The 25766-nt window shown below is 42.6% G+C and overlaps 1 protein-coding gene across 1 annotated transcript in view; it reads left to right on the top strand.

Moving 5' to 3' along the window:
- Positions 1-25766, top strand: part of SETD2 (SET domain containing 2, histone lysine methyltransferase) — a gene marked incomplete at its 3' end in the record, with an annotated part of 87896 nt that overhangs the window by 11554 nt on the left and 50576 nt on the right. Inside the window, exons 4-10 of the mRNA XM_080715257.1 lie at positions 2558-2681; positions 5319-5396; positions 9791-9888; positions 14336-14462; positions 20319-20453; positions 21439-21558; positions 24944-25606. Coding sequence (XP_080571383.1) covers positions 2558-2681; positions 5319-5396; positions 9791-9888; positions 14336-14462; positions 20319-20453; positions 21439-21558; positions 24944-25606 — 1345 coding nt within the window. The remainder of the gene's footprint in view (positions 1-2557; positions 2682-5318; positions 5397-9790; positions 9889-14335; positions 14463-20318; positions 20454-21438; positions 21559-24943; positions 25607-25766) is intronic.

The raw sequence follows: 25766 nt of genomic DNA, 5'->3' as shown, positions 1-25766 counted from the left end.
TGGGAGTGTAGCCCGGAGGTAGAAGGCCCCTCGGTTCCATCCCCAGTGCCACAAAAACAAAACAAAAAGAAACCCTTTTGTCTGTATATCTAAGCACTGTTTTTGTCACCTGGTACATTTGGACCAGGTAGATAACTTTTATTGTCAGCTATGTTCTCATCAGTTCAATTCTCGCTATTACCAAGTGTTTGATAAAGACTCCCAGAAGCTCTATGAAAAGAGGAGCAAAATTGATCAGTATACCTGAAACTGAAATTGAATTGGGATCAGAGAAAAGAGAGTACAAAGAATATCAGCCAGCTGGCGTGATGACGTACACTCGTCATCCCAGCGTTTGCAGGTGAGACAGGAGGACCGTGGTTCGTGGACAGTCTCAGCTACTTAGTGAGGCCCTCTACAACTTAGTGAGACCCTGTCTCAAAATAAAGAATAAAAAATAGGGCAGGGGGTGTAGCTCGGAGGTCAAATGGCCCTGGGTTCCATCCCCAGACCTGCAAAAAAAAAAAAAAAAGAATATCAGCCAATTTTATAAGCCAGGCAAGGTGGTGTACACTTGTAATCCTAGTACTTGGGAAACTGAGGCAGGAGAATTTCAAAAAATAAAATAGCGGTGCATGATGGTGCATGCTTATAATCCCAGCATTTGGGAGGCTGAGACAGGAGGATCACAGTTCGCTAGCCTCAGTTACTACTTAGGCCCTTTGCAACTTAGTGAGACCCTGTTTCAAAATAAAGAATAAAAAATAGGGTTGGGGTGGTAGCTCGGAGGTAGAATACCCCTAGGTTCTATCACCAGTACTGCAAGAAAAAACATAAAATAAAAAGGGCTGTGAGTGTAGCCTGGGGGTAGAATGCTCCTGGGTTCACTTCCCAGTGCCAAAAAAGAAAAGAACCAAGGCCAGGCATGGTGGCGCACACTTGTAATCCCAGCTCTTGGGAGGCTGAGACAGAAGGAACGCACAGGTTCGAAGCCAGCCTCAGCTACTTAGTGAGGCTCTCAGCAACTTAGTGAGACCCTGTTTCCAAATGAAGTATAAAATAGGTCTGGGAGTATAGCTTGGAGGTAGAAAAGCCCCTGGGTTCCACCTTCAGTACCACAAAAAAAAAAAAAAAAAAAAAAAGAAAGAAAAAGAAACCAGATAGATGGTAGTAGGAACTTTACTGATATCCTTCCTCTATAAAGCATTGTCAAAGCATCTTGGTTTAGCCGGGCGTGGTGGCGCATGCTTGTAATCCCTGCTCTTGGGAGGCTGAGATAGGAGGATCATGCAGGTTTGAAGCCAGCCTCAGCTACTTAGTGAGGCTCTCAGCAACTTAGTGAGACCCTGTTTCCAAATAAAATATAAAATGGGTCTGGGAGTATAGCCCGGAGGTAGAAAGCTTCTGGGTTCCACCCCCAGTACCACCAAAAAAAAAAGTATCTTGGTTTATAACTGATTAAAAATATGTATTTTGTAGTACTGATTATTGAACCCAGGAACACTCTACCATCAAATTTTCTCCCTAGCCTCTCCCTGCCCGCCCCTTCCTCCCTCCCTCCCATGATACTGGAGATGGTATCCAGGAGCCTTCTACCTCCAGGGAACACCACCAGACCTTTTTTTTTCCCCCCCGCGGTTCTGGGGATGGAAACCAGGGGCATTTTACCTCTGATCTATACCCCCAGCCGTATTTTTTTTTTTTTTTTTTTTTGGCGGTACTGGGGTTCCTGGAAGCCCGTCTATCTCCGGGCTACACTCCCAGACCTATTTTTACATTTTTACTTGGAAACAGGGTCTCCTAAGCCAGCGCGCGCGCGGCTGGCTTTAAACCTGCGCGATCCTCCTGTCTCTGCCTCCCAAGCGCGGGGATTACAAGCGTGCGCCACCACGCCCGGCCTCCAGCCATATTTTTTATTCTTTATTTTGAAACAGGGTCTCACTGAATTGCAAAAGGCCTCACTAAGTGGCTGAGGCTGTCCATGAACCGCGATCCTCCTGTCTCAGCCTCTTAAGTGCTGGGGTCACAATCATGCACCACCACGCCTGGCTGAACACAGAGTCTTAAATATTTTAGGCAAATGTTCTATGTTGAGCCACACATTAGGCATTTTGGAAGGATGTATAAAGTATCAGCACTTCTTAGGATTGACTTTTTTTTTTTTTTTTTTTTTTTTTTCGGGTCTGGGGATGGAACCCAGGGGCATTTGACCTCCGGGCTACACCCCCTGCCCTATTTTTTATTCTTTATTTTGAAACAGGGTCTCACTGAGTTGCAGAGGGCCTCACTAAGTAGCTGAGGCTGTCCGCGAACCGCGATCCTCCAGTCTCAGCCTCCCGAATGCTGGGATTACAAGCGTGCGCCACCACGCCCGGCTTAGGATTGACTTTTTTTGAAAAGCAGTAGGAAGGTGAAAATTAGCCTTGGGTCAGATGCTAGATACTTAAAAACACACTTTCATTATATTTTATGTAATAACAGATTTATCCACTTTGCATTTTTTTAATTTATAATTTTTGCCAAGATGTAATTGTCTTGCTTCTAGCAGGAAGGGCTATTTTTTCTTTTTGTTTTGTAGAAACACCTTTGTTCTAGAGTATTGTGGAGAAGTACTTGATCATAAAGAGTTTAAAGCTCGGGTGAAGGAATATGCACGGAACAAGAACATCCACTACTACTTCATGGCTCTGAAGAATGACGAGGTTAGCAGCACTGAGGTGTTCTCTGTGAACACATCTGGGGACTGCTGGGTTTGGACGTGTCTTAGACCAGGATACAGTTTCTTATTTTCAAAAAGAATGGCAGAGGGAGGCATTTATACTTATATGTAGCCATATGTATGCTTCATCTTAAAACTGTTGAACATTATTGATGACCCTCACAGTGCTTTTGCGTGTAGGTTATATTTATTAGTAATATATTAAATATTAAAGTTGTGGAATTGGAAAGTATTAATCCATTTAAAAGCAGCAATCAAAATCTCTTTTCTTGCTCATATAAATATGTGTTTGAAAACATGCTTTCAGCCATGTGTAGTGGCACATTCCTATAATCCCAGTACTTGGGATGCTAAGACAGGAGGATTATAGGTTCGAAGTTAGCCTCAGCAACTTAGTGAGGCTCTCAACAACTTAGTGAGGCCTTGTTACCAAATACAAAAAAAATCAGGCTGGAGGTATAACTGGAGGTAGAAGGCCTGTGTCTTCTACCCCCAGACCCCCGAAGAAACATACTTTCAAAATAATTTTTTAGGTTGCTAATCATAGTACCTGGGAGGCTGAAACAGGAAGATCACAGGTTTGAGGATAGCCTCAGGAAGTAGTGAGATTCTTATCAACCTAGTAAGACCCTGTTTCAAAATTTAAAAAAATAAAATAGGGCTAGAGGTTGGTTTATGGCTTGAAGGTAGGATGCCCCTGGGTTCAACCCCCAATACCATACACAATAATAGTGTCTTTAGTGAAAAAAAAACAAAGGACAGTTGTGCATTTTTATAGATCTCCTTAGTGTCTGACTTGATAGAATTCAGCTAGATTCTCATATGTGCCTCTGCATTCAGTGTGGAAATGTGAATTCTAGGGCCCTACTCCCAGGCCTACATAATGTATCTCTGGAGGTATACCTGGCAACTTCTTGCACTCTCCAGGTGATTTAGGTACGCACTCATTTTAGTACTAGACTGTGTCAGAGCACACTTTATTTTTGTGTATTCTCTTGGTGATTGAACCAAGGGACATTCTACCTCCAGATGACACTCATATATATATATATATATATATTTTTTTTTTTTTTTTTTTTTTGAGGGTTTGGGGATGGAACCCAGGGGCATTTGACCTTGGAGCTACATCCCCTGCCCTATTTTTTATTCTTTATTTTGAAACAGGGTCTCACTAAGTTTCAGAGGGCCTCACTAAGTAGCTGAGGCTGTCCGTGAACCGCTTTCCTCCAGTCTCAGCCTCCAGAATGCTGGGATTACAAGTGTGCACCACCATGCTCGGCTATATTTTGGTTTTGAAACAGGATCTCACTAGGTTACTGAGAGTCTCACTATGTTGCTGAGGCTATCCTCGAACCTGTGATTCTAATGTCTCAGCTTTCCAAGTACTAAGATTACAGGCATGCTCCACCACACCCACTTTCTAGCATGCAGTGTTATTTATTTATTTGTTACTGGGGGTTGAAGTCAGGGTTATTTTACCTCTGAGCTACACTCCCTGCACTATTTTTTTTTTTTTTTTTTTTGGTGGTACTGGGGGTGGAACCCAGAGGCCTTCTACCTCCGGGCTATACTCCCAGACCTTTTTTTATATTTTATTTGGAAACAGGGTCTCACTAAGTTGCCGAAAACCTCACTAAGTAGCTGAGGCTGGCTTCGAACCTGCGCGATCCTCCTGTCTCAGCCTCCCAAGCGCGGGGATTACAAGCGTGCGCCACCACACCTGGCGCCTTGCTGACTTGCTGAGGCTGGCTTCCAAAGTTTGCTCTTCCTGTCTTAGCCTCCTAAGTACTGGAATAACGGATGTGTGCCCCATGCCCGGCTATAGCATGCACTTTAAAATGAAGTTTTATGGTTGGGCGTGGCAGCGCATGCTTATACTTGGGCGGCTGAGACAGGTGGATCACACGTTTGAAGCCAGCCGTGTCAATTTAGCAAGGCCCTCTGCAACTTAATGAGATCCTGTTTCAAAATAAGAAATAAGAGCCGGGCGTGGTGTTGCACGCTTGTAATCCCCGCGCTTGGGAGGCAGAGACAGGAGGATCGCGCAGGTTTGAAGCCAGCCGCGCGTGCTGGCTTAGGAGACCCTGTTTCCAAATAAAAATGTAAAAATAGGTCTGGGAGTGTAGCCCAGAGGTAGAAGGGCTTCCAGGAACCCCAGTACCACCAATAAACAAACAAACAAACAAACAAACAAACAAATAAACAAACAAACAAACAAACAAACAAACAAATAAAATCAGGCTGGGGATGTAGCCGGGAGATAGAATGCCTCTGGATTTAATCCCTAGTGCCACACACACAAAAAGTTTTACACATATGATGTAAAATTGGAATGTAATTGGATTTAAGAAGTGACTACAAGTAAATGAGAGAAACATTGACATATACAGAGATAGTTTTGCTGATAGGTAAAATGTTTATAGTTAGTGGATCATCCAGAGGAAGCAATAAGATGTTTGTCACTCTTATGTGTAAAGTAGTATGAGACAGGTCTCTACCGCAAGGTAGGGGGCAAGTGAGATTATGCAGGTATCTTAAACTTGTCTTTATGCTCTTCCTTTGCAACATGCATGATTATTTTAAGGTTTTGTCTTTTTACTCTTAAATTATCTTATTCCAGATAATAGATGCCACTCAGAAAGGAAATTGCTCTCGTTTCATGAATCACAGCTGTGAACCAAACTGTGAAACCCAAAAGGTAAGTTGAACTAGATCTAGAGTTTGTTTTTTTTTTTTTTTGCGGTAGTGAGGATGGAACTCAGGGGCAGGAAACAGGTCTCGCTAGGTTGCTGAAGGTCTTGCTACATTGCTGAGGCTGGCTGTGCACCCGCAACTCTCCTGTCTTAGCCTCCCGAGCACTGCGATGACAATGTGCACCTCTTTCAATGAGGCTGGGTCATAGGAGGAGTTGGGGTGAGAATGTCCCTAGAATTACGTGGGCACAGCAACACAACCTCCAACTCTGCGGCATCTCTTTTCTTTCTTTGGTGGCACTGGGGATTGAACCTGGGACATTCTACATCTGAGCTCCACTCCCAGCTTTATGCTCTGTTTTGAAGCAGGATCTCACTCCATTGAACTGGCCATCTCCTGTCTCATTCTTCCAGGTACTGGGAGGACAAACATGCACTGCACTTGGTACTTATGAAGGCGAACCTAAGAGGAACATTTATAGCATTGAGTGCCCACATTAAAAGAAGAGTCCAAGATGGGTGTGGTGGCACACACTTGTAATCACAGCATTCAGGAGGCTGAAACAGGAGGATTGGGGTTTGAGGACAGCCTCAGCTACTTAATGAGGCCCTTTGCAACTCAGTGAGACCCTGTTTCAAAATAAAGATTAAAAATAGGACTGGAGGTGTAGCTTGGAGGTAGAATGCCCCTGGGCTCCATCGCCAGTACTGCAAAAAAGAAAAGTCCAAATAAACAGCCTTATGATGCCTTTCAAGGAAACAGTAACACACTGACTCTAAATCCAATAGAAGGCAGGAAAAGTCAATTAGAGGGGGAATTAATGAGATAGTGATTGAAAAAAATGAAAACAAAAGATGAATCAAAGTGTTTTGAGAAGATAAATGAGTGGATTTTATTTTCTATAATTTTTTCCTAATCATTTTATTTCATTTTGAAATGAGATTAGATTTATGGATATACAATGTTGTGAAAATAATACAGAGTATGTACCTGTATACCACCTTTCATCTGACTTCTCCAGATGTTAATGTCATATAAACACAGACACAGTGATTATACACAGGGCATACTATTTTACCTCCGGGCTACACTCGCAGACCTATCCAAACCCATTTTATATTTCATTTGGAAGCAGGGTCTCACTAAGTTTCTGAGAACCTCACTAAGTAGCTGAGGCTGGCTTTGAACCTGCGTGATCCTCGTGTCTCAGCCTCTCAAGGACTGGGACTACAAGTGTGCACCACCATGCATGGCTTTTATTCAAATTTTGATGACTTATTTCCATGTTCGGAAACTTAAACATTGCATCTGATAGTTTCCTCTCCATTTCCTCTTCCTCTTTTAGATCTTATTTCAAACTGTAAAACTAAAACTTAAGTTTGATGAAGTCCTGTGGGTACCATCATATTCAGAGTTATGAGGACTTAACCAAGTGCCAAATCTGACTGTTTTTTATTTTTATTTATTTATTTTTGGTGGTACTGGGGTTCCTGGAAGCCCTTCTACCTCTGGGCTATACTCCCAGACCTACTTTATTTGGAAACAGGATCTCTTAAGCCAGCGTGGCTAGCTTCAAACCTGCTCGATCCTCCTGTCTCCCTTCCAAGCGTGGGGATCACAAGCGTGTGCCACCATGCCTGGTTCCAAATCTGACTTTTAATAATGGTCATCAGGGAGTCCATAGCCAACATTGAGAGGGGTTATAATTTTAGGTTAGGAGAGCTATGGGACTGCTTTCCCAGATAAATACGTATCATCGAGTTTTGGGCCCAGAGATGTATGTTTATCATTGGCTTCCTCACATGTTAAAAGAATGCTTTAGGTGCTTTGATATTTTTTGTTTGTTTGGTTTTTTTTTCTTTTTTTTTTTTGGTGGTACTGGAGGTGGAACCCAGAGGCTTTCTACCTTCAGGCTATACGCCCAGATTTTTTTTATACTTAATTTGGAAATAGGGTCTAAGTTGCTGAAAGCCTCACTAAGTAGCTGAGGCTGGCTTCGAACCCACACGATAGTCCTGTCTCAGCCTCCCAAGCGCAGGGATTACAAGTGTGCGCCACCACGCCTGGCTGGTGCCTTGATATTTTTACTCTTTGATCTGTGTCCTGATAGATTGCATGGATGGCTCTTCTAAGAGCCACAGCACATGGGAACCTAGAATAGAATCATTAGCCCAAGTTGCAGTTCTAGTCTGCCACAACCGGTACTAAGTACTGTGTTCCTTAGTCTCTCAAAGTCCAATGCCGGGCGTTGTGGCACCCACTTGTAATCCCAGTACTTGGGAGGCCGAGACAGGAGAATCACAGGTTTGCAGCCAGCCTCAGCTGCTTAGGCCCTCTGCAATTTAGTGAGACCAAACTAAAGAATAAAATCAGGCTGGGAGTCAAGCTCAGATGTAGAATCCCTCCTGGGTTTAATCCATGGTGCTGTGTGTGCGCACACGCGCGTCCACGCACATTGCTCACACACACAATCTAAGTCCAGGGTTTTCATCAGTAAGATGTGCAAATGACCTGAGATGTATTGTTCACAACCCTTGACATACTTACATGGTCTGGACTACAGAGACTATCTGTGTGTCTGTTCTCATATCAATTCTATTTTTTTCCTTTTTTTCCCCCCAGTACTGGGGATGGAACCCAGGAGCATTCTACTTCTGAGCTACACCTCCAGCACTATTTTTTATTTTTTATTTTATATATTGAAACAGTGTCTTGCTGAGTTGCAAAGGGCCTCACTAAGTAGCTGAGACTCTGCAAATGATCCTGCTGTCTCAGCCTTCCAAATGCTGGGATTGCAGATTTGTGCCACCACGCCCGGCTGTATACTTTATTTTGAAACAGGGTCTCACTAAGTTGCAGAGGGCCTTACCAAGTAACTGAGGCTTTCCTAACCTGTGATCCTCCTGTCTCAGCCTCCCAAGTACTGGGATTGCAAGTGTGAGCCACTGCACCAGGCTCAGAACAAGTAAATCTTGACATTTGGAAAGATGAATTAAGACAAGTTAAAGTAGTAGTTACTGTTATTACAGATAAATTATACATTTATTTAATCTTATAGTTCACCAATTTGAACAAAACTTAAATATGTTGGTTTATTTTTTATGTTACTGGGGATTGAACCCAGGGGCATTTTACCTCCAAGCTACACCCCCAGCCCTATTTTTTATTCTTTATTTTTTATTTTTATTTATTTATTTATTTTTGCAGTACTGGAGATGGAAACCAGGGGCCTTCTATCTCTGAGCTACACCCCCAGCCCTATTTTTATTCTTTATTTTGAAACAGGGTCTCAATGAGTTGCAAAGGGCCTCACTAAGTAGCTGAGGCTGGTCGTGAACCTGGTTCCTCATGTCTCAGCCTCCCAAATGCTGGGAGTACAAGTGTGTGTCATCACACCTGGCTTTAAATATATTAGTTTATTTAAAGGAAAAAATTCAGTTGGGTGTGATGGCGCACGCCTGTAATCCCAGGTGTGGGAGGCTGAGATAGGAGGATCATAGGTTGAGGACAGCCTCAGCAAGTAGTGAGACTCATCAACCTAGTGAGACCTTGTTTTATTTTTATTTTATTTTATTTTATTTTATTTTGAATTTAAAAAGTTTATTTCCTGTATAATACTTGTTCTTTTTTGGGTTACCAATGAAAGGAAAGTATTACTTCTTTTTGACCATTCAACATCCTTATTCTTCACTGTCCACAATTTTTCTTTTTGAAGATTTAAAGAAGTTTATTAGAAAGATAGAAATACAGAAAATAGAAATACAGCCCCATGCCAAAATGGCATGGGGGGGTGTGACTTGAAATGAATACACCCATGAGACCTTGTTTTAAACAAAATTAATATATAGGTGGGGTGGAGCCCAGAGGTAGAATGCCCCTAAGTTCAGTCCTCAGTATCACCAAAAGAAAAAAAATAAAATTCTTAGCAGGGCACAGTGATAAGTATTGCTTGAGAGGCTGAGGCAAGAGGATTAGTAATTCAAGGCTAGTCCTGAAAAGAAAAAGTCTTTGCTCTTTGGATAAAACTTACGGTTTCAAGAGCCATATGGTTTCAAGAGCCATATGCGGTTTCAAAAGCCATATGCAGAATCAAGCTGGATGATGATTTTTTTTTTTTTTTTTTTTTTTTTTTTTTTTTTTTTTTTTTGGTACTAGGGACATTCTACCTCGGAGCTACATTCCCAGCCTTTTTTGTTTTTTGTTTTGAAACATTGTCTCAGCTAAGTTGCTGAGGCTGGCCTTGAACCTGCAATCTTCCTGTCTTAGTTGTCAAGTACTGGGATTACAGGTGTGTACCACCACACCTGGATGATGATGATCTTTACCACAGTCTGTCTCTCACACACCCTAATCAGTTATTAATTTCTTCTCATGTCTTTTCTTTTCAAAACATCTCAGTGGACTGTGAATGGACAACTGAGGGTTGGGTTTTTTACCACCAAACTGGTTCCTTCAGGCTCAGAGTTAACATTTGACTATCAATTCCAAAGATATGGGTAAGTATTATTCTACTATACTTTTCTGTTTCTGGTGGTTAAATAGGCTATTCAGATAGAGAGATATAAAGCTTTCATGTGAGTTACTTAGAAGTTGTATTTGCTCTCAATTCTTGTCTGTAGTAAACTTTTTGTTGTTGTTGTACTGGCGATTGAACCCAGGAACTACACCCCTAGCCCTATTTTATTTTTTGGTTTTGAACAGGGTCTTGTTAAGTTGCTGAGGTGGTCTTTACATCTGCAATCTTCCTGTGTCAGCCTCCTAAGTGCCACCCCCGGCTTATCCTACTGCATGACATTTTTTCTTTTTCTTTTTCTTTTTTTTTTTTTTGGAGCCTCACCTAAGTAGCTGAGGCTGGCTTCAACCTGTGCAATCCTCCTGTCTCAGCCTCCCTACTACAGGGATTACAAGCGTGCGCCACCACACCTGGCTTGAGCCCTGTTTTGAAATAAAAAATAAAATATTGTTGGGGGTGTTCCTCAGAGGTAAATGTCCCTGTATTCAATCCCCAGTACAAAAAAACCCCATTTTTTTGGTCTACCCAAAGCTGATTGATGCAGTAGCAAAGTACATTGGTAACATCAAAAGAAGGGAAGTTCTTCTTTAACATTTCAAGGGTAATAACTGAGGTAGTTTGAAACACATTATGTAAAACCTGTTGAGGTGTAACAGTATTTTAAAAGTAACATTTCCAATTCATTACTTTGAAAACTAGCTTAAAAATAAAAGGGAGGTGGTCTGGTGACACATGCCCATAATCTCAGGTACTCCAGAGGCTGAGGCAGGAGAATCACAAGTTCAAAGACCAGTCTGGGCTACTTCTGAAAACCCTCTATCAAAGTAAATTAAAAAGGGTGGGGGAGCCGGGCGTGGTGGCGCATACTTGTCATCCCAGCATTAGGGAGGCTCAGACTGGAGGATAGTGGTTCAGGGACAGCCTCAGCTACTTAGTGAGGCCCTCTGCAACTTAGTGAGACCCTGTTTCAAAATAAAGAATAAAAAATAGGGCAGGGGGTGTAGTTCGGAGGTCAAATGCCCCTGGGTTCCATCCACAGACCCCTGCAATTAGAAGTTTCTGCACATGAATGACCCAGAGCCAAAATTACTAGAGGTACAGAGCAGCTGGGGATGAGACAACATCTGCCTCTTTCATCCAGCACCCTTCCTGAGGGTTTAACAAAGCATAAAAATGATAAAACAGCAAGGAGGGAATGGGCTAGGCTCAGGTTCTATTTCATTATGCATCTCTAGAAAAATTTGTTCCTAACAAATATAACCATAGTATCATTAGTATGTAAAAAATAATTCTTGAATAATATTAATTATTAAATATTCTAGTCATCAAAAGCTTGGTATCAGACAAATGAAACTGTTTTGTGAGATTATCATCATTAATATTGGATAAATTGCTATAAAACTAGATGTCAACCACTAAGCCAAGCATGGGAAGGAACGGGGTGGGGATCGGATAGGGGCTAACTGGGCAATGTGTGCATGTATGTCTACAAAAGTATTTTCTTTATGCCATTATGATGTATGAATACATTGCACCAATAAAAAATAAAAAAAAAATTCAACTTTTTCCCATAATATACCTTTATGTGGGGGGTACTAGGGATGGAACCCTGGGGCATTCTTTCCCTGAGCTACAGCCCAGCCCTTTTTACTGAAACAGGGTTTCACTAAGTTGCTGAGGCTGGCTTTGAACCTGGAATCCTGTCTCAGCCTCCCAAGTACTGAGATTATAAGTGTGCATACCTTTGTTTTGTTTTGGTATTGTAGCAGCTGCTCTGGCAGGGAGGCTGTTTCAGACACTACTTCACAGCTTTGTGTTTAGTGTCTTAGAACTTAGTGAACTTGGTGATTCTTCCAGTTCTGATGCTGATGGTGTGTCTGGAGCCGGGACAGAGCCAGATGGTTGTCATCTTCTTTTTTTTTGGTTTTTTTTTTTTTTGTTTTTTTTTTTGGCGGGTCTGGGGATGAAACCCAGGGGCATTTGACCTCTGAGCTACACCCCCTGCCCTATTTTTTATTCTTTATTTTGAAACCGGGTCTCACTGAGTTGCAGAGGGCCTCACTAAGTAGCTGAGGCTGTCCGCGAACCGTGATCCTCCAGGTCTCAGCCTCCCGAATGCTGGGATTACAAGCGTGCGCCACCACGCCCGGCTTGGTTGTCATCTTCTTAACTGTTTCTCTGACATGTATTCGGGGGATGAGCGCAGACCAGCTCTGTGTAGGACTGCACGTTTCCCTTCCCTTCAGTGCTTTCACTGTTGTCCTTGAGGGAAAGGAGACGACCTCACATGCTGAGTCCCGCTCTGTGTATTGAATAGTTTATTTTTACATTTTTATTCTTTTGGCCCTAGGGATGGAAGCTATACCCCCAGCCTGACTTTATTTCTTAGTTGGAAATAGAGTCTCACTAGGTTGCTAAGAACCTCACTAAGTTGCCAAGGCTGGCTGCGAACCTGCGATCCTCCTATGTCTCAGTCTCCCAAGCACTGGGATTATGAGCGCACCACCACACCTGGCTTGGCTGGCTTGCTTTCACCCTCTATTGCTGTGATAGGCCTGCGCCATTTACCTTGGGGCGCTCCTTTGTGTTTTCTCCCTTTGCAGAGGTGGTAGCGTCTACCAGGCCTGTCTGTAAACGTTGCTCTGTGCTCTCTCCTACACTCCCTGTCTCTTTGCTTTCTCTGCGCACTGTACTTGTTATCATAGCATCTCATCTCATTCTTATGTGGCAATGACTTAGAGTTCTTTTTTTTTTTTTTTTTTTTTGTGGTCCTGGGGTTCCTTGGAAACCCTTCTACCTCCGGGTTACACTCTCAGACATATTTTTATATTTTGATTTGGAAACAGGGTCTCTTAAGCCAGCCAGGCTGGCTTCAAACCAGCACGATTCTCCTGTCTCCACCTCCCAAGCACGGGGATTACAAGCGTGCGCCACCACACCTGCTTAGAGTTCCTTTTTGAGTGTCATGTAATTTGCATTTTATATCTGCTTTTAGAAATTCACTTTATTTGTTCTGTGCCAATTAAATATAATGAGTAACAATTCTCTGAACTATGTAAACAAGTTTGTTTTTAGCCCAAATATGATCCTTATTTTCATATCTTAGTATTTTCATAAAATGGAGAAATAATTTTTAACTTGTTGACTAGTTTTATCTAACAAGTGAAAGAAATTTGGAAAAAGAATGGAAAAAAGAAGCTTTGTGTTTTTTGTTTGTTTGGTGGTATTGGAGATTGAACCCTAGAGTCATTCCACCGTCAAGCTCTGATCCCAGCCCTGTTTTTAATTTTAAGCAGAGTTTCACTGGGTTGCTGAGAGGTTTGGTAAGTTGTTTAGTCTTGTACCTGTAATCCTGCTGTCTTAGTTTCCCAAGTACTGGGATTGTAGGTGTGTGCCACCATATCCAGCCACGAATTTTTTTTCCTGGGAATTAGACCCAGGAGCATTCTAACTCTCAGCAATACCCCAGCATATTTTATTTTTAATTTTGAAGCAGCATTTCACTAAGTTGGGAAGGGCCCCACTAAGTTGCTAAGGCTGGGTGTGAACCTATGAGCCTCTTGGCAGCTCATGCTCCCAGGTACGTACTGGGATTACAAATGTGTACTATCATGAACAGCAAGAATGATTTTTAAAATTTTTATTATTATTTTTTTTTGCAGGTCTGGGGATGGAACTCAGGCATTCCACCTCTGAGCTATACCCCCTGCCCTATTTTTTATTCTTTATTTTGAAACAGGGTCTCACTAAATTGCCTAGGGCCTCACTAAGTAGCTGAGGCTGTCCGCGAACTACCATCCTCTGGTCTCAGTCTCTCAAATGCTGGGGTTACAAGTGTGCGCCACCACGCCCGGCTGAATAAATATTTTTTAAGAACAGGTTTTAGGCTGGGCATAGTGGCACACATATAATTCCAGTAGTTGGGAGGTTGATACAGGAAGATTATAGGTTTGAGGCCAATCTCAGCAACTTGGCATGGTCCTGTTTCAAAGTAAAAAAAATAAAATAGAAGCCGGGCATGGTGGCGCACGCTTGTAATCCCTGCGCTTGGGAGGCGGAGACAGGAGTATCATGCTGGTTTGAAGCCAGGCATGCTGGCTTTAAGAGACCCTGTTTCAAAATACAAAATAGGGGAGTGTAGCCCAGAGGTAGAAGGGCTTCCAGGAACCCCAGTACCACCAAAAGATAAAAAAATAAAATAATAGGGCTGGGCTGAAGCTCAGAGGTAGAATGCCCCTGGGTTTCATCCCCAGTACCCACACTCCCCCCAGTAACCTTAGGCCTGCTGGCATCTGTTAGGGTCACTGATCTTCCCACTTTGTTTTTATCTCCTTTAGGCTGGTGTGACTCGTGTATGTCATTGTTATGTTGCTGACATTTGTTAGTGTCTGGGTTACATAATTGACTTCTCTTCTATGCTCATTGAACAGAAAAGAAGCGCAAAAGTGTTTCTGTGGGTCAGCTAACTGCCGGGGATTCCTGGGGGGAGAAAACAGAGTCAGCATCAGGGCGGCCGGAGGGAAGATGAAGAAGGAGCGCTCTCGGAAGAAGGACTCAGTAAGTACCCACCCTCCTGGTGGCAGCACTACAGACACCAGAGAAGGTACCTGTTCTGAGCGAAGGTCCCAGAATCCCACCACTCACCGAGAAATCCAGGATCAGAAGAGACACAACTGCAAGAGACGTGTGGCTGACTATTTCCATTTCAGATTCAGAGATTGGAGTTGGGTTTTAAGAACTGTTGAAGTATTCCTGAAAACCTGGGCTAACAGTTATTTTAGAGCCCAGTAGATTCCTAAGTACATATAAGATATATATATATCTTCTCTGTTAATCATATTACATCTGACCTATTTCTAATTTTTCATTATTAGCTTGTCTTCTGTTTGGAACTCTAAATTTTGGTTTTTGTGTTTTGGATTTTTCTCTTTTTTATTTTTTTATTTTGTGGTACTGGGATTTGAAACCAGGGACATTCTACCTCCAAGCTACAACCCAAGCTGTATTTTTTTATCCTTTTTTTTTTTTTAAATTTTTTTTAAGGGGAGTAAAAGGTTTATTGGAAACAGCAGGGAATAAGGAAGATGGCTGAACACCCCAAAGGGGCTGTCGGGTCTCTGATGTCCAGCCCCTGCCTTCAGGACATTACTTGGGAGTAGCCCAAGCCTAATGCCTTCAATTACAGGCAGCTTTCTTCCAGAGTCCACACGATCTGCCAGAAAGGGATAGGAACGTGGCAGAACACCACTTGGGCTGTCGGGTCTCTGATGTCCAGTAGCTGCCTTTAGGTTACTAACTGAGTATCGCCCGAGCCAAGTGCCGTCAGTTGCAAACTACTTTCTCCCAGAGTCCACGCGATCTGCCAGAAAAGAGGAGCAGGTTACCCCTAGGGGCCCTGGTTAGCTCTGATGTCCAGCAGAGGCCTGAGCCATGTGTCCTCAGTGGTACTCTGCCTTCTCTCAGGGCTAACACGACCTGCGAGAGAAAGAACAGCTCCCCAAAAGGGGAGAGGGTCCCGAAAGGGAAAAACCCCTTTATCCTTTATTTTGAAACAAGGTCTCACTAAGTTGTGGAGGACCTCATTAAGTAGCTGAGGCTGGCTGCAAACCTGCAAACCTCCTGTCTCAACCTTCCAAATACTGGGATTACAGGCGTGCACCACCATGCTGGCTTTTTTCTTTCTTTCTGACACAGCTCCACTTTGTTGCCCAGGCTGGGCTTGTATTCCTGGGCTTAGGTAGCCTTGCAGCCATACTCAGCCTCCTGCGTTGCTGGAGCAATAGGGATGTGCCACTGTGCCCAGCTTGGGACTCTAAACCTAAAAGTCTCTGAAACCTTTTTGTAATATAAAATGAGTTAGGATCACCAGTCCTAACCCAGCTTGGGCAGTACCGTGTAATCCTGTCAATGGGGGAAAATCTAGGCACTCTCCTTTTTTTGAGAATACCTTCACTAGATCACTAGAGCATTATTTCTCAAAAGTGTGATCCTCAGATTACCTGCCCCAGAACCACTTTGTTGGACCCATTGTTAACAACACGCCGGGCATGGTGGCACACGCTTGGAATCCCTGCGCTTAGGAGGTGGAGACAGGAGGATCGCGCAGGTTCGAAGCCAGCCATGCTGTTTCCAAATAAAAATATAAAATAGATCTGGGAGTGTAGCCCGGAGGTAGAGGGGCTTCCAGGAACCCCAGTACCACCAAAAAAAAAAAAAAAAGAAAGAAAAAAAGAAAGAAAGAAAGAAAGAAAGAAAGAAAAAGAAAGAAAAAAAGAAAAAAAAACACATAAAACACATTTAGCCAGACATGGTGGCGCGTGCTTGGAAAGCTGAGACAGCAGGATTGCACAGGTTCAAAGCCAGCCTCAGCTACTTAGTGAGGCTCTCAGCAACTTAATGAGACCTTGTTTCCAAATAAAGTATAAAATAGGTCTGGGAGTATTATAGCCTAGAGGTAGAAAAGCCCCTGGGTTCCATCCCTGCTACCACCAAAAACAAAAGAAAAACACACACACAAAAACACATTTTCAAGCCTGCCCTAGATTTATGATTTTTGGTTGATTTAGGTAGTTGTACCACCTGAGATGAACACATGTCTTTTGGAGCATTGTGTCGCATCAGCTCTTACTGACATGCTAATTTCTTTGAGTAACTTCTCAGTGTGGTACAGTGCTGTCCTCTTTTTGCAGATGAGACCACAATGAGACACAGTTTGCAAGATCGGCCAGCAGGTGATAAAACAGAGTTATGGTCTAGCTCATGTCTATTATGTCACAGTTCAGTCAAACTGGAGAGCTGGTGTGCTGATTCACGCCTGTAATCCCAGAACTTGGGAGGCTGATAGGAAGATCATAGATTTGAGGATAGTCTCAGCAAGTAGTGAAACTCATCAACCTAGCAAGACCCTGTTTTCAAATAAAAATATAAAAGGTTCCAGGTGTGATGGCACACACCTGTAATCCTAATACTTAAGATAGGAAGATTGCAGGTTCATGGTGAGCCTCAGCTACTTAGGCCCTGTTTCAAAATAAAGAGTAAAAAAAATATGACTAGAGACCGGGTGTGGTGGCGCACACACTTGTAATCCCCGCGCTTGGGAGGTGGAGACAGGAGGATCGCTCAGGTTCAAAGCCAGCCTTGCTGGCTTAAGAGACCCTGTTTCCACATAAAAGAATATAAAATAGGTCTGGGAATGTAGCCTGGAGGTAGAAGGGTTTCCAGAACCCCAGTACCCAAAAAAAAAAAAAAAAAAAAAAAAGACTAGGGGTGTAGCTTGGAGGTAGAATGTTCCTAGGTTCTACCCCACAATAACACGTACACACACACAAAAGAATAGTATTTGCTCTTCTGACCGCCATCAGTGTGTGTATGGCTTATCTACCTAACAAAACTGTTTTAGGGCCAGGCATGGTGGCACACAGCTGTAATCCCAGTACTTGGAAGTCTAAGACAAAAGGATTGCAGGTTCAAGGATAGCCTCAGCAAGTAGTAAGACCCTCATCAACTTAAACCCCATTTCAAAATAAAAGGTAAAAAATAGAGCCGGGCGTGCTGGCGCACGCTTGTAATCCCAGTATTTGGGAGGCTGAGACCGGAAGATTGCGGTTCCTTGGACAGCCTACTTAGTGAGGCAACTCATTGAGACGCTGTTTCAAAATAAAAAATAAAACATAGGGCTGGGGGTGTATCTTAGAGGTAGAATGCCCCTAGGTTCCATCTCCAGTACCAAAAAATAAAAATAAAAAAAATAAAAAGGCTGGGGGTATAGCTCAGAGGTGGAATACCCCTGGGTTTAATCCCTAACAGCATACACACACACACACACACACACACACACACACACACACACACACACAAAAAAAAAACTCTTCTAGGACAAGTGATTGTATCTCACATACTAGGTGCTTAATTAAATACTCACCTGCTGTAAGTGTAAGTCTCTATTATGATTTTGTCATTTGGCGCTTGTAGTTTATGAAGTACAAATAGATACTCTGGAACTTCCCTTAATTTCTTATGTCTGCATATGTGAAATATTGACTACTTTGCACAATAATGAGGGTGAAGACCACATTAATGAAAGTGCTTCAGTTTATAAATATATACATGGTAGTATTTCGAACACACATAGTTTTTAACTGCTCAATAAGAGAAACAACTAGCACAAAATACAAATAGAGCTTTCACAGACGCCTCCTGATGAAGCCAGTAAGTAGCCAGTTACATGGGAAAACATTCAACCTCAGTAGTTAGGGAGTGCAATTAAGATTGTTTGATGCCACTTACACACCAGAATAGAAATCAGTCCTGTGATAGGTAAGAAGAGCAGGAGCTCTCGTGTGCTGCTGGCAGAGATGGGGACACTTGCATTACTGACTGTAAGTTGTGTGGAGGCCGTGTGAGCCGACAACTGCACTCCTGTGTTAGAATGAGACCGTGATCTTAGGAGGGCAGGCAGAGTCATGGAACGAACTAGGCTGCATGGAACAGTGTGGTTGGCTCGCATGTGCGTGCGTGCGTGTGTGTGCGCGCACACCCTTCTGACTCTGAGCTACACCAACCCTAGTGTATTTTTTATTTTGAAACAGCGTCTCCAATCTGCGATCCTCCTGTCCTAGCTTCCCAAGTACCACCAGGATTATAGGCATGGGAAATCACACCCAGTTTGGATAACTCTTAAAATGTAATGTTGGGGAAAAAAAGTAAGGTTTAAGCCAAGTGTAATGGTGAATGCTTGTAATCCCCAGGTACTTGGGAGGCTGGCTTTGAACCCATGGTCCTCCTGTCTCAGCTCAAGCACTAGGATTACTGATATGTACCAGCTTTATTTTTATACACATGTCTGTCTTATTTTTCATTTTGAAACAGGGTCTTGCTAAGTTGCTGAGGCTGGCCTTAAACCTGTAATCCTTCTCTGTCTTTTAAATATCAGGATTATTAGGGTTATAGGTACGGACCACTGTGCCCAGATACTTTTTTTTTTTTTTTTTTTGCTATTTGTTTTATATACTTTTCTTCTTTGCTTACTTTATTTCATCAGAAAGTATCTAAAGTAGTTCTCAGATCCCTTAAAGACAACGTACAGCTGGTCCTTTAATGATGTTTCAGCCTAACAGTTTTTGACTTTGACAAAGCATGAAAGTGATAATCATTCAGGGTTTTAAGCCCGATCCTTCCCTGGGCTAGAGCACACAGGAGAGTGCTCTTTCGATGCTAGGCAGCTGCAGCAGGCCATACTGCCTCCGGTCATTGGGCAGTTTTTGCTATCTGACTGTTGCTTCAGGGAGCATTGTTGTAAGTAGAATTGTTGGGCAGAGGGCATACAGATATTTTACTTTCCAAGCTAATGCTTTTTGTCTCAAGTACTTTTCATCTAGTATTTGTTTGCACAAGAGCTTTTTTCTTTTTCTTTTGGGGTTCATTGTAATGCCTCCAGCACATAAAATTATATTTGACACGAATTTCAGATTTGTAGGCGGGCGTGGTGCCACACGCTTGTAATCCTAGCACTTGGGATGCTGTGACAGGAGGGTCATAGGTTCGCAGCTAGCCTCAGCTACTTAGTGAGGTGTTCCACAACTTAGTGAGACCCTCTTTCAAAAATAAAGAATAGCCGGGCATTGTGGCACACACTTGTAATCCCTGTGCTTGGGAGGCTGAGACAGGAGGATCGCATGGGTTTGAAGCCAGCCCTAGCTACTTAGTGAGGCTCTCAGAAACTTAGTGAGACCCTGTTTCCAAATAAAATATAAAATAGGTCTGGGAGTATAGCCCAGAGGTAGAAAGCCCTTAGGTTCCACCCCAAGTACCAACAAAAAAAAAAAAGAAGAATAAAAAGCCGAAGATGGTGGCGCACACTTGTAATCCCCACGCCTGGGAGGCTGAGACAGGAGGATTGCACAGGTTTGAAGCCAGCCTCAGCTACTTAGGCTCTCAGCAACTTAGTGAGATCCTGTTTCCAAATAAAGTACAAAATGGGTCTGGGAGTGTAGCCCGGAAGTAGAAAAGCCCCTGGGTTCCATCCCAGCAACCCCCTCCCCAAATAAATAAAAAATAGGGCCAGGAATGTAGCTTGGGGGTAGAATGCTGGGTTCCACCCCCAATTTAAAAAAGTTTTTTTTTTTTTTTCAGATTGGTCTTGCCAATTTATATTTTCATGAGCAGATCATTTGATATCAGACCCCCCCCCCAGTTCAGTAACATTTCTCAGTGTGATTTTGCATTTCATTTTTCTGATTTCAATGTTGTTTGATTTGTAAGTTAGTGGATTGTCTTCTTTGATATCAGACCCCCACCCCCCAGTTCAGTAACATTTCTCAGTGTGATTTTGCGTTTCATTTTTCTGATTTCAATGTTGTTTGATTTGTAAGTTAGTGGATTGTCTTCTCATAACCAGATTTTTTTCTTTGGTAGGTAGATGGAGAGCTAGAAACATTGATGGAAAATGGTAAAGGTCTTTCAGATAAAAACCAGGTACTCAGTTTATCACGGCTTATGGTTCGGATTGAAACTTTGGAGCAGAAACTTACCTGTCTTGAGCTCATTCAGGTAACATTTTAATATTAATTTATTTTTTTATTTCTGAATTCAAGATGGCACATTTAGAGTATAGTCTAATCTAACTGATGAGAAAAGTTAATCGTATTTTAAAATGATTTATGTATGTGTGTGCTATATGACTTTGAAAGTTTATACTCTTAAAAATGGCTGGCGAGTTATTTTACTAGTAGACCTGGTTCTATCAAAGAACACGAGGGAATTTATTTGGGGGCCAGTTAATGGTGCTTGGTCTGTCCTACCCTCCTCTCCCCTCATTCCTTCATGCCTTGTTTATTAGTGTGCCTACGCTAGGTTTATTGTATGTTCTCAAAGCAAGGGATTTTTAGCAGTAACCTCATTTGCTCTAGTTTTTTAGGTATGCTAGAGTAAAATAGAAGATAAAAGATGGGAGAGTAAAAATTGTAACACAAAAGAAAGCATTTTGAAAAAAAATAATTTTTATAATTTTAGTTTTTTTCAGTAAAAATAAGGGTAATTTTTCCTCAGTCATTCAGAATTTATTTCATTGTAAATTATCTATTAATAGTTTTATGCCGGGTGTGGTGGCACACACTTGTAATCCCTGCATTTGGGAAGCTGAGACACAGGAGGATCGTACAGATTTGAAGCCAGCCTCAGCTACATAGGCTCTCAACAACTTAGACCCTGTTTCCAAATAAAAAATATAAAAAAAATAGGTCTGGGAGTATAGTCCAGAGGTAGAAAGCCTCTGGGTTCCACCCCCAGTACCACAAAATAAAAAAAATTGTTTTATAATTTAACTTTAGTAAAGTTCAGGTTTACTATCTGAAAAGACACTTTACTTATGAGAAAGTTAAAGCATTTGCTGGTTATACAGTTCTAGTTAGGTTAATGAAAATAGTTTTTTTTCTGAATTAAGTAGATTTTTTTGGTCCTCTCCATGACCTTCTGTAACATATTATCTGGTATTGCCTCCCCAATACCCTGTATTTTGTTGTCTTCCCCATGAAAGAACACACACTCGCCGTCCTGCCTGAAGTCCTTTCTGGAGCGTCATGGGCTGTCTTTGTTGTGGATCTGGATGGCAGAGTTGGGCGATGGCCGGGAGAGTAACCAGAAGCTACAGGAAGAGGTCAGTTCACTTTCATTTAATTCATTTTCTTTGGCTATTTTAGGGATTGAACTAGGGGTGCTATATCACTGAACTACATCTCTGGCCTTTCTTATTTAATTTCAAGACAGTATTGCTAAGTGGCCCAGGCTGTCCTTAAACTTGTGTCTTACATTTGCCTCTAGAGTAGCTGAGATAGGCATGTGCCACTAAGTCTCATTCCCCTGTTTCTTAAAACTGCCATATGGATTGCTTATTATTTGAGTTAGTTATTAATTACTTTTTTATTGCTTACTTATTAATTGCTTTTAATCAGTGATTAAAAATTTAACCCTACTTGGGTGTGGTGATACATGTCTGTAATCCCAATACATAGGAGGATGAGACAGGAGGATCACAGGTTCAAAGCTGGTCTCAAGCTGGGCGTGGTGGTGCACCCTTGTAATCCCCGCGCTTGGGAGGCTGAGACAGGAGGATTGCACAGGTTCGAAGCCAGCCTCAGCTACTTAGTGAGGCTCTCAGCAACTTAGTGAGACCCTGTTTCCAATAAAATACAAAAAAAAAAGGTCTGGGAGTATAGCCCGGAGGTAGAAAGCCTCTGGGTTCCACCCCCAGTACCACCAAAAAAAAAAAAAAGCTGGTCTCAACAACTTAGGCCCTCTGCAATCTAGTGAGAACTGTTTTCAAAATAAAAAGTAAAAAGGTCTGGGTGAGCTGGGTGTGGTGGCACATGCTTTTACAAGCATGCATCCCAGCATTTGGGAAGCTGAGACCGGAAGATCTCAGTTCGCAGCCAGCCTCAGCGACTTAGTGAGGTCCTCTGGTACTCTGCAACTCATTGAGACTCTGTTTCAAAATAAAGAATAAAAAATAGGGCTAGGGGTATAGCTCGGAGGTAGAATGCCCCCGGGTTCCATCCCCAGTGTGGCAAAAAATATTAAATAAATAATAAATAAATAAAAAATAAGGGCTGGGGGTGTAGCTTAGGGGTGGAATGGCTCTATTTGAACTCCTATACTACCCTAGTAGTAGTCTGCAACCTTTTATATGCCTTTCTAGTAGTTAGCACTTGCCCAGTGGTTTTTTTCCATGTTATCTTCCTAAGATGGTTCTACTACATGGCTTGGACCTACAAGAGCAAACAAGGTATCATAATTGAATGATCCAGTTAGTGGCTAAGATCATAATTTTATTTTATTTTATTTTTATTTTTTATTTTATTTTTATTTTTTATTTTTTTGGTGGTACTGGGGGTGGAACCCAGAAGCTTTCTACCTCCGGGCTATACCCTCAGACCTTTTTTATATTTTATTTGGAAACGGGGTCTCACTAAGTTGCTGAAAGCCTCACTAAGTAGCTGAGGCTGGCTTCGAACCTGTGCGATCTTCCTGTCTCAGCCTCCCAAGCGCGGGATTACAAGCGTGCACCACCACTCCCGGCTTAAGATCATAATTTTAAACTGATGGGGAATTATATAGAACTTGAATTCTGGGGTTCTGAAAAATTGAGGAGCTAAATTCTGGATGACAAGAGTAAGAACATCCTGAGGAGCAAATAAGAGTTTAAAAAGATCTAAGTAAGCTGGACATGGGGGCGCACGCTTGTAATCTTAGTATGTGGGAGGCTGAAACAGGAGAATCTGGGTTCACAGCCAGCCCCAGCTACTTAGGCCCTTTGCAACTCAGTGAGACCCTGTTTCAAAGTAAAAGAATAAAAAATAGGGCCAGGTATGTCGTTCTGAGGTAGTATGCCCCTGGGTTCCATCCTCAGTACCAGAAAAATAAAATTCTTTAGTTGGACGTGGTGGCGGACGCTTGTAATCCTAGTACTTGGGAGGCTGAGACAGGAGGATTGGAAGTTTACGGCCAGCCTCAGCAACCTGTTAGGCCTTCTCCAACTTAATGAGATCCTGTTTCAAAATAAAGAATAAAATAGGGCTAGGGGCTTCAACCCCCAGCAAGAAAATATATAAATAAATAACTCAAGATTCATTGGTAGTGTTATTGGAGTTGAAATTAATAATATGCAAATAAGAGATAAAAATTGGGGTGTAGCTTATAGATAGAATGCCTCCGAGTTCAATCTCTAGTATCATACACACACAAAATGAAACAAAACAAACCCACATAATTTCTTACCTGATCCCAAAGTCATTTATTTAATAAAACACTTTTTGGAACAAAACATTGAAGTGACAGTGAAGTAATCACCCTTGCCTCCATCCTTCTCTCAGCCGATTTGGCAGGAAGTCGGGGAAGCCTTGGGGTTTCTGTAGAACTCCATTAGGGAGAACCTTGGCAGATGTTCTAGGATTTTAGTTAGTGGTATGCCTGTGAACGAAGATCTCTCTGTTGGGTGTTTCTCATAGGGTCAGGAGGTAATGTTTGTATCATTTACATATATGATATTGCACAGTCCATAAGCCTCCATTATAGTCACTTAGGGAATTTTTTTTTATTTTTATTTTTTGGCTGTACTGGGGATGGAACCCAGGGGCATTCTACCTCCGAGCTACAGCCCCAGATTTATTTTTTTATTCTTTATTTTGAAACAGGGTCTCACTAAGTTGCAAAGGAACTCACTAAGTAGCTGAGGCTGTCCAAGAGCCTCAAATATTGGAATTACAAGTGTGTGCCATCATGCCTGGCTCTAGTGTATGAATTTTTTTTTTTTTTTTTTTTTTTTTGGTGGTACTGGGGTTCCTGGAAGCCCTTCTACCTCTGGGCTACACTCCCAGACCTATTTTTACATTTTTATTTGGAAACAGGGTCTCCTAAGCCAGCGCGCACGGCTGGCTTTGAACCTGCGCGATCCTCCTGTCTCTGCCTCCCAAGCGCGGGGATTACAAGCGTGCGCCACCACGCCCGGCAAGTGTATGAATTTTTTTTTTTTTTTTTGGTGTTACTGGGGATGGAACCCAGAGGCTTTCTAGCTCCGGGCTATACTCCCAGACCTTTTTTATATTTTATTTGGAAACAGGGTCTCACTAAGTTGCTGGAAGCCTCACTGAGTAGCTGAGGCTGGCTTCGAACCTGTGCGATCCTCCTTTCTCAGCCTCCCAAGCGCGGGGATTACAAGGGTGCACCACCATGCCTGGCTAAGTGTGTGAATTTTTAAAAAGCTCCATTGATTTGAGAACTACTTATAGACAATATTAGTCAGTCCCATTTGATGTTGTGAGTATTCACCCACTCTGCATTTTATTCTTGTGGATCAGATGTACTGGAACAATTTTCCTTCCTTCCTCAGGGAAAATAATATTATGACTTTTAAATATGTTTACAGAGACTTACTATCTTAATTAGGTAAAACAGCACCAAAATTTAGTACTCCTGCAGAAATAGTCCCATGCAGAGTTTTGAAAGGTACAAAGTGATGTCAATTTTTTTAAATTATGTTCAATCAGATTATAAAGACTTTGGAACACTTGCCCATTCCTACTAAAAATATGTTGGAGGAAAGCAAAGTACTTCCAATTATTCAACGTTGGTCTCAGACAAAGACTGCTGTGCCCCAGCTGAGTGAAGGCGATGGATACTCCAGCGAGAACACGTCGCGTGCCCACACACCGCTCAACACGCCTGATCCTTCCACCAAGCTGAGTGTGGACGCCGAAGCAGACACGCCCAAGAAACTCGTGTTCCGCAGACTGAAAATCATAAGTGAAAACAGCATGGACAGTGCGATCTCTGATGCCACCAGTGAGCTGGAAGGCAAGGACAGCAAGGAGGAGCTTGACCAGCTCGACAGCGTCACTGTGGAGGAGGAGGAAGAGCTGCAGCCTCAGCCTCTGCTCCCTCAGCAGCTGATGGAGTGCGGAGTGGAGAGCGAAGCCGGCACAGAGGCCAGCAAGCTGCCCACCCCTGAGCCCGAGGCCGACCCTGAGGGAGAGCTCAAAGAGAGCAGTGTGGCCAAGCTGGAGGAGCCTGTTGTTGAGGAAATGCCTTCCCAAGATGAAGAGGAGGGTGTGTCTGATGTGGAGAGTGAGAGGAGTCAAGAACAGCCAGATAAAACAGTGGATATCAGTGACTTGGCCACCAGACTCCTGGATAGTTGGAAGGACTTGAAGGTAAGAAAACCTGTGTTTTCACTTTAACTGGAGTTATTCAAGTGTAGAGTTCTGCAGACCCAAGTCAAACTGACTACTTTTCAAGGCATGTGTATTTCTCAGTAATGGCATACCATCTCTTACTATCTGCTCATGATAAGTGTGACTCAGATGCCCTTGG

This window comes from Muscardinus avellanarius (assembly GCF_963383645.1).
Source record: "Muscardinus avellanarius genome assembly, chromosome: 18".
Classification (NCBI taxonomy): Eukaryota; Metazoa; Chordata; class Mammalia; order Rodentia; family Gliridae; genus Muscardinus; species Muscardinus avellanarius.
Note: the sequence above shows the minus strand (reverse complement) of the source record. Positions and strands in the feature narration are given on the sequence as shown.